At 38.2% G+C, this 8347-nt stretch overlaps 1 protein-coding gene across 1 annotated transcript in view; it reads left to right on the forward strand.

Moving 5' to 3' along the window:
• Window positions 1-8347, forward strand: part of LOC103509242 (zinc finger protein 502) — a 26000-nt gene that overhangs the window by 11143 nt on the left and 6510 nt on the right. Inside the window, exon 2 of the mRNA XM_017444104.2 lies at window positions 7120-7677. Within this exon, the coding sequence (XP_017299593.1) occupies window positions 7179-7677 (499 nt within the window). The 5' untranslated portion in view covers window positions 7120-7178. The remainder of the gene's footprint in view (window positions 1-7119; window positions 7678-8347) is intronic.

Consider the following 8347-nt stretch of genomic DNA (forward strand, 5'->3'; position numbering starts at 1 on the left):
CTTGCATAGTGGCGCTACCTAACGGACGAAAAAAACAACTGCGTAAAGTCTGACGTCACACATATTTGAACTCTTTCCTTTCGACCACGGAAAGTTCGCCGTTCATGGATAGACGGCATTCTCTGCCACCCAACTCCTCCCTTGAGACAGGGTAATGCTGAATGGAAAGCAGCTGCTGTTTACTTTTCAACTGAAAGGAGGGGAAAAGGATCTATTATTACATCTCAAGAACTGTGATTTTTTTTATATAGGTACATACTCCCATTTTATACTTTTTCAATTTTGTTATGTACCTTAAACCTACGTATTTTGTTATTTTTCAATACAAATAAGAACATGTACCGATTATACATACCCACTCCCATTTTATACTTTTTCAATTTTGTTATGTACCTTAAACCTACGTATTTTGTTATTTTTCAATACAAATAAGAACATGTACCGACCTACTACGAATTTATTATTATAAAGTGATCATTTATTTTGTTTCCTTTTGAAATAGATATTAGAACGGACACTTCAGACCAATTCATTAATTTGAAGAAGAAAATTTTGATCTGAGATTCAAACGCTGAGAAAACTTCTGACTAATCTACAGGTTTGTAGGATGGCAGCTTTTTCTATAACACTGACTTTGGAGTTTGGCTGGATTTGGATCCTTATTATTAATATTTCATATTCCTTAAGATCCACTCACACTTATCCGTCACGGATAAGTTCCGTAATCCTTACCTTGCTTGTTCCATATTACTTTACATTGGACAAGTATTTTTCGACCTTTTTAAATAAAGTTTTATTTAAAATAATAAGTAATAATAATGAACATCGTTTGATAAATATAATTTATAGTTTTGCGATAAACGATATATCATAATAATATATTATACATACAAATAAAACATAAATAGATACTAAAACGATGTGTATACCTGCCTCGGTGGTGTAGTGGTCAAGACGCTCGCCTGGTAATCAGGAGAACGTAGGTTCAATCCCACTTGGTTTTTAAATCTTGGACGGGTTCTTTTTTTTTAAGAGGGTTGACAGAGGGAACTTGAAACTGTCAAGGTCTTACTGTCCCGAAATCGAAGAGAGAAGGAAGACAGGATAGGAGAAAGCCAGTTGTTCCGAGAACAAACCTTATCTGTTTAGGATAAAATCCGCCCAGGGCGGGAATCGAACCCGTGGCCTAGCGCTTACGAGGCAGACGCGCTACTCTCCAAGCTAACTAGGCTGGCGGACTGGTTCTTTAGAGCTAAGTTAATGATTTTTTAACTACCAGCTAGGCTGGTTAGGCTGGTGCCCTGTTTTATAGGGAAAAATTTGGATTAATTTCAATACTTTCTCAAAACTAGTATAGTAGAATCACACCCTTTTCCAGCAGTGCGTTAACTCTCTCTCGAGTTTTGAACTCTTTATGCTGGCTCCGTACTTTGATGAAAAGTTCCAGTGGGGAGTGGAAGTCTTAGGACCAATAGGTTCCAGTGGTTATCACACCAGACTTGCAAGCTCACAGTCCCGGGTTCGACGTTCACACTTGTAAATTCTTCACACCCTTTTCTAGCAGTGCGTTAACTCTCTCTCGAGTGTTGAATTCTTTATGTTGGCTTCGTACTTTGATGAAGAGTTCTAGGAGAGAATTGAAGTCTTGCGTTTTGAGTTGCATCCTTGTCACATTTATGAACTACATACCAAATTTCAAGTCTCTAGCTCTTACCGTTCTCGAGATATTTTGTTTACAGACAGACACACACACACCCGGGTTCGATTCTCACACTTGTAGATTCTATACTCCCTTTTCCAGCAAAGCATTTACTCGCTCTCGAGTTTTGAATTCTTTATGCTGGCTTCGTACTTTGATGAAGAGTTCTAGTAGAGAAAGGGAAGTCTTTGGACCAATAGTTCCAACGGTTATCACACTAGACTTGCACGCTCAAAGTCCCGGGTTCGACGTTCACACTTGTAAATTCTTCACTCCCTTTTCTAACAGGGCGTTAACTCTCTCTCGAGTTTTGAACTCATATATGGATTCTGCATCTAGTAGTACACACAATTGTCTGAAAATAGAAAACAAACCATCAGTTTATCACTGAAGTTAAGCAACGTTGTGCGAGGTTGGTATCCGGATACACCATCTGGAGAATCTTCGTCTAACAATACACAGAGCACAGCTGTCTAAAAACATAAAAAAAGCATAAGTTCCCAGAGGACCAGTGACCAGTGGTGTTATAGGATTAGGTTAAACACAAAAATCTGCTGTGAACATCACACGACTTTCCTTATCCTATTGAATGGTGCTTATTTGGGTGTTCTGCTGTAACATATACAATATCTTTAACCGTTTAGTCGATATAGCTGAAAACCGCCAAAAAGCGGTCGAAACCCGCCAAAAAGCGGTCAAAATACCGCCAATCTTGTCACATTTGAAAGATACATACCAAATTTCAAGTCTCTAGCTCTTACCGTTCTCGAGATATTTTGTTTACAGACACACAGACACACACACACGGACCAATGGCTGAAACTTTGGATTTAGGCTCTAGGGACCTCAAAACGTGTTTTGGCACTAAAATCTGACCATCGAAAATTTGACCCGATTACATTACTTTCCTTCCTATAGGATAAGGAAAGTAAAAAGGAGATTACTTCTTAACTGTCCTGACTTCTGAATGATTACGAAAATAATCAATCCCTCCTTCTTCTTTTTCTTCTCCTTTTCCCGTGTACAGACGGGGTCAGCGTTTTTTGTCAGCCTCTCAATCAGCCCTAACTAGGGTCATTACTTTGGGCTGACATTTGGTTTTGGCTACAAATTTTACGAGTGGAAGCCCTTCGTACTCACCCTTTGCTATTTCATTAGCAAGGGAAATTCAGGCTAGTATACTCTCTGTAGTCCCCCAGCCAGATTAAAATCATTTTTTTTTTTTTTTTTTAAAGATGAGGGTTCCATCCCCGTTTTTATTTCATAGGTTTCTTCGCCTTTTCCTGTGTACAGACGGGGTCGGCGTTTTTCGTCAGCCTCTCAATCAGCCCTAACAATCAGCTGACATTTGGTTTTGGCTACAAATTTTACGAGTGGATGCCCTTCGCACTCACCCTTTGCTGTTTCTTTAGCAAGGGAAATTCAGGCTAGTATACTCCCTGTTTAAAGTCCCCCAGCCAGATTAAAATCATTATTTTTTTTAAGATGAGTGTTCCATCGCCGTTTTTATTTCGTACCAATGGAACAACTGCTACATTAGACGCTTGTGGCCTGTGTCGTAGCATGCCCATCCCGTAGTATGCCTCTCATCAGATGTGTTTAATTAAATAAAGACCTACTTTAGGATTTTTAATTTTTTAATTTCTTTTACCTCACTTAGTGGCCCGGTTAACCCGTGAAAAAAAAATATTAATAATTATATTAATCATTGATATTGTGCGAAATTTTGAATTTCTTTATTCCTTTTATTCGATCAATAATATTATGATTTTTCCTATCCCGTGGGAGAGTGAAATAAAGATAGAAAGAGAGAGAGAGAGAGAGAGAGAAAGAGAGAGAGAGAGAGAGAGAAAGAGAGAGAGAGAAAGAGAGAGTGTGAGAGAGAGAGAGAGAGAGGGGGGAAACATGTCAGAAGCATTGCAATCTACTTTACGAAGTTTTCCATCCGTATTAGACCTTATGTCTCTCTCTCTCTCTCTTTCTCTCTCTTATACACATGTCTGTCAGAAAGTTTGATATCTTGATATGTGAGATGCTTTCAAACATCCTATCTTTTATGATATGGCGAAGAAGAAGAAGAAGAAAAAGAAGAAGGAGAAGGAGGAGGAAAAGGAGAATAAAGAGGGAGGAGGAGAACAAGAATAAAATAAGAAGAAGGAGCAGGAGGAGGAGAAAAAGAAGAAGGAGGAGGAGAGGAAGAAGAAGAAAAAGAAGGAGGAGGAGAAGAAAAAGAGGAGAAGAAGGAGGAGGAGAAAAAGAAGTAGAAGGAGGAGGAGAAGAAAAAGAAGTAGAAGGAGGAGGAGGAGAAGAAGAAGAAGGAGAAGAAGAAAAAGAAAGAAGGAGAAGAAGAAGGAGAAGAAGAAGAAGAAGAAAAAGAAGTAGAAGAAGAAGGAGGAGGAGAAGAAGAAGAAGAAGGAGAAGAAGAAAAAGAAAGAGGAGAAGAAGAAGAAGAAGGAGAAGAAGAAGAAAAAGAAGGAGGAGAAGAAAAAGAGGAGGATGAGGAGGAGCTTTCTTTAAAAGTTCAAGCGAATATTCAATTCAAGTAAAACTTAAGTTTTACCCTTCTCTCTCTCTCCCTTCCTACCTCATCCTCTCTCTCTCTTTCTCTCCTTTAACATCCTTTTTTCCCTCCTTATTCTCTCTCTTTTCTCTTTCTTTCTATCGCTCCTGAATCTCTTGTCTTTCTCAAACCAGACTAGTTGACTTTGAGGGTAGGGCGCCTCGTCGCCTACCTTGTAATAATAATAATAGTGCTTATTTATACTGCTCGCATAGGACTGAAAAGTCCCTTTACTCCAGCAGTAGGCTACTACTATTATTGCGACCTTTTAAAGTTATGTTTTCGGAGTTTTGACCTCATTTTTTGGATTTGGATTCTTCACAACTTTTCTTGTGCCTTTCCTCTGTTGTGTTGTGCCTGTGCCACAACTTTCATTAATAAATATTTTTTGCCTAAATGCAACTGCTCCATTGCGAGGCTGACGAAAAACGCCGACCCCTTCCGAGCAAGGGAAAAGGTGAAAAAGAAGATTCTAACTCACCTTTCTGTTCCGGTGCCCAGTTCAATCTTGGGTATACATTTGAGTCGCTGCCGCAATGTTCGGAATGCTTCTATTCTATTCTATCATATTCTATAGCTATACTATTCTATTCTATTCTAACTCACCTCTCTGTCCCAGTGCCCAGCTCAATCTTGGGTATACATTTGAGTCGCTGCCGCAATGTTCGGAATGCTTCAGACTGGGGAAGTAACATGAGTATGCCAAACATGGCCTGAACCAGGTGCTGATTGTGCGATACATCTAGAAGTTCTAACCTCAGGTCTGAAAAATCAATATGAATAAATACACGACTCACAAGATGGGTGACTGTCTCAAAAGGTGGGTGATTTTATTTAAAAAGAATGTTCGGAATGCTTCAGACTGGGGAAGTAACATCAGTATGCCAAACATGGCCTGAACCAGGTGCTGATTGTGCGCCAAACAATCAATCAACCAATCAATAAATAAAACAATCAACCGATCAAATAACCAACCAATAAATTAAATCACTCAATAAAATAATCAAAGCATAAATTGTTTATGGTAAAGCAGAGGAGCCTTTTCATTAAAATTCAAATAAACAACCAATAAATTAAATCAATTAATAAAATAATCAAATCATAAATTGTTTATGGTAAAGCAGAGGAGCCTTTTCATTAAAATTCAAATAAACAACCAATAAATTAAATCAATAAAATTAATAAAATAATCAAATCATCAATTGTTTATGGTAAAGCAGAGGAGCCTTTTCATTAAAATTCAACGTCAGTCTAGTTACGTTAGTTGGTAGTGCGTCTGCCTTGTAAGCGCTAGGCCGCGGGGTCGATTCCCGACCGGGGCGGATTTTATCCTGATGGGATAATGTTCGTTCTCGGAACGGCTGGCTTTCTCCTATCCTGTCTTCCTTCTCTTGATTTTGGGACGATAAGACCATAGCAGTTACAGTTCCCTCTGTCAAACCTCTTAACAAAAAAATACATGTGTTTTTTTTTTTTATCCTGATGGGATAATGTTCGTTCTCGGAACGGCTGGCTTTCTCCTATCCTGTCTTCCTTCTCTCTTCGATTTCTCTAGCAGTCACAGTTCCCTCTGTCAAACCTCTTTAAAAAAAAACTTGATATTTGCATTCGCTTAAAAAAGTACAGTTATTAGCAGTTACAGTTCCTACCATCAAACTTTTTTTTTTAATCTTACCTGTTTGTGCCAAGTTAGAATTTGGCTCCGAGCTCTCATCGTTTGGGGAAGCAAGAGAGTTGTGGCAGGGAGAAGCGATGATTTGGGACAGCACCTCGAGGTCGTTTTGAATAACTTCGTCCGTGGTATCGGAGAGAACTTTGAGCAGAATCGGAAACAACTCCTCAACGTGGTTGTAGAACTGGGGAAGTAAATGAAGAATAGAATATATGTATTTCATGAAATGCCTAGGCAAATCATATAATATCATATTACTATCGATTTGGAACATCTCCTCAACGTGGTTGTAGAACTGGGGATGTAAATGAAGAGAACGAGTTAAGAGCCCGCTCCCACTTGTCGTTCAGGAAAAATCGTATCGTCTGTAGTGGGAACACTCTCATTTAAATTATTGCATCGTGTCGTGTGTAGTGAGAACACTCTCATTTAAATTATTGTATCGTGTCGTGTGTAGTGAGAACACTCTCATTTAAATTATTGTATGAATTGCACCAGTCGAATATCGGGGACTGCGTTTAGTACGGAAATCCAAGAGATGATGAATTGACGTGCGTACGGATTTGAGGTGTACATGCGTTCGCGCAGGAGGGGCGTGAAGCTGACCAGGTCGAATGTGGCGCTTTCGGTCACTATGTCCTGGAAGTAAACGAAACAGAAAAAAATTGGACCGATTCCAATACTTTCCTCATTACACTATACGTGTGGGTAATAGAAAGTAAAAATTTCAGCAGATTCCTTTCCTTACCAGTATACTATATTAAGAGAATGCCCAAGGCATTAATCCCGCCCCTTAGTTGGAATATTTTGTAGATAGTTTATTTTCTTATTTATTTCATTTCTTTCTTTTTTGTTATTAATTTATTATTTTGTAATTGTTTTTTCCTCTCTTCTTTTGTTAATCTTGTTGTTCTGTATATATTTATTGTACTTATACTTTTGTAAATATTCCAAATAAAACGAGTTAAATAATAGTAATAATAATAGAGTGTACTTTTCTTTAGGGAAACTAGGTAACCACTGAACACTGGAAAACTGACCACTGCTCCATTGGATTTTCTGTGGTCAATGTTCAGTTACGAAGGAAAATTACACCTACTTAAATTTGTTAAAATACTTTCTCCTAAATTTGTTAAAAAATAAAATAATAATAAATACCTGTCTGGTTCGCTTTCTCGGGATGGACTCGAAAGAAAAAAATCCTGACCTGATATTCCTTGTGTTACCAATTCAAAGAAAATCCAGTCATGTCTCAATTAAACCCACACCTTCTTCAACAACAAAGAAAAATCCTCATTGACAATTTACTTCAAATGAGAACACAACAAGAGCATCCACAAGTTCCAAGTCAACACAATATGAACGGTAGACATTCTAGTCATAGCTTACACCCTGCCAGTGGGGTGAGCACAGTTCACAATGGTGCAAGTAACATGCACAGTGCTCCACATCATATGAACAATGCAAACCACTACATGATGGATCCAAGACATTACTCGAGTAACAATACAATGCCAGCGTATACCTCGGGAAATGTACAACCTGTTAATCTGATGGGAAGCATAGCGACAATGTCAAATCGGCAAATGTCCCAACCGATGTCTTCAAATGTAATAGATTTACAGCAGGTTCCACCAAAACCGCCCACAACAATGCCATCTCAGCAAGTGCATGAGCAACAGAGAAACAATTTACCTCACCCAATGCAGCAAATGCATTCAATAGAGAATATGAACAATGAAAGACATGAAAATCAGATGCAGGCCTTCAAATATTCTAGGCTTTTGGAAATGGACTGAAATAAATTTTACCAATTTCCTCGGAAAATCTCTGATAAAACCATTTTAAATCGGCGAAAATCACTTGTCCTACTGTTTCTGGTGCATTTGTGCTGATAATCATCCTCACTTGAGAATAGGTAAGTAAATTTTCACCTTAGATGAAAAAAACAGATCTGTAGTTTTGCTAGACAATTTTACAATGGAAGTGTAAGGGGTACCGTGTCTGCCTTCAGAAAATTTGAGGCTCTAGTTAAAAGTAATTTGCTGATAACATTCCTACATTCCTTTTACTGATAAGGATAAGTTGGATAGTTTCATACTATTCAAATGTTGGCAATTTATTGAGCTATAAATGAAAGATTGGATAGGTACTGCTGTTACTTTAACTCTTGATCAATTAAATGATTGGGAACACCTATTATGTATCCCTAGATTGTGTCTGTATGATGGTAGATTCCGTACCTATTCCAAAAATCACAACATACATTGTTGATAATGGGCAAGTTTTTTTACTCATTTTATCCAATCGGTTGGAACCATTTGGTCCAAAAATGCCGTTTGAATACTCATTGTTTACATGAGTGACGTCATTCATTTCACCGTATGAGTTTGAATACTCATTGTATCTTCCAACC

Source organism: Diaphorina citri, unplaced genomic scaffold, assembly GCF_000475195.1.
Source record: "Diaphorina citri unplaced genomic scaffold, Diaci psyllid genome assembly version 1.1 scaffold477, whole genome shotgun sequence".
NCBI lineage: Eukaryota > Metazoa > Arthropoda > Insecta > Hemiptera > Psyllidae > Diaphorina > Diaphorina citri.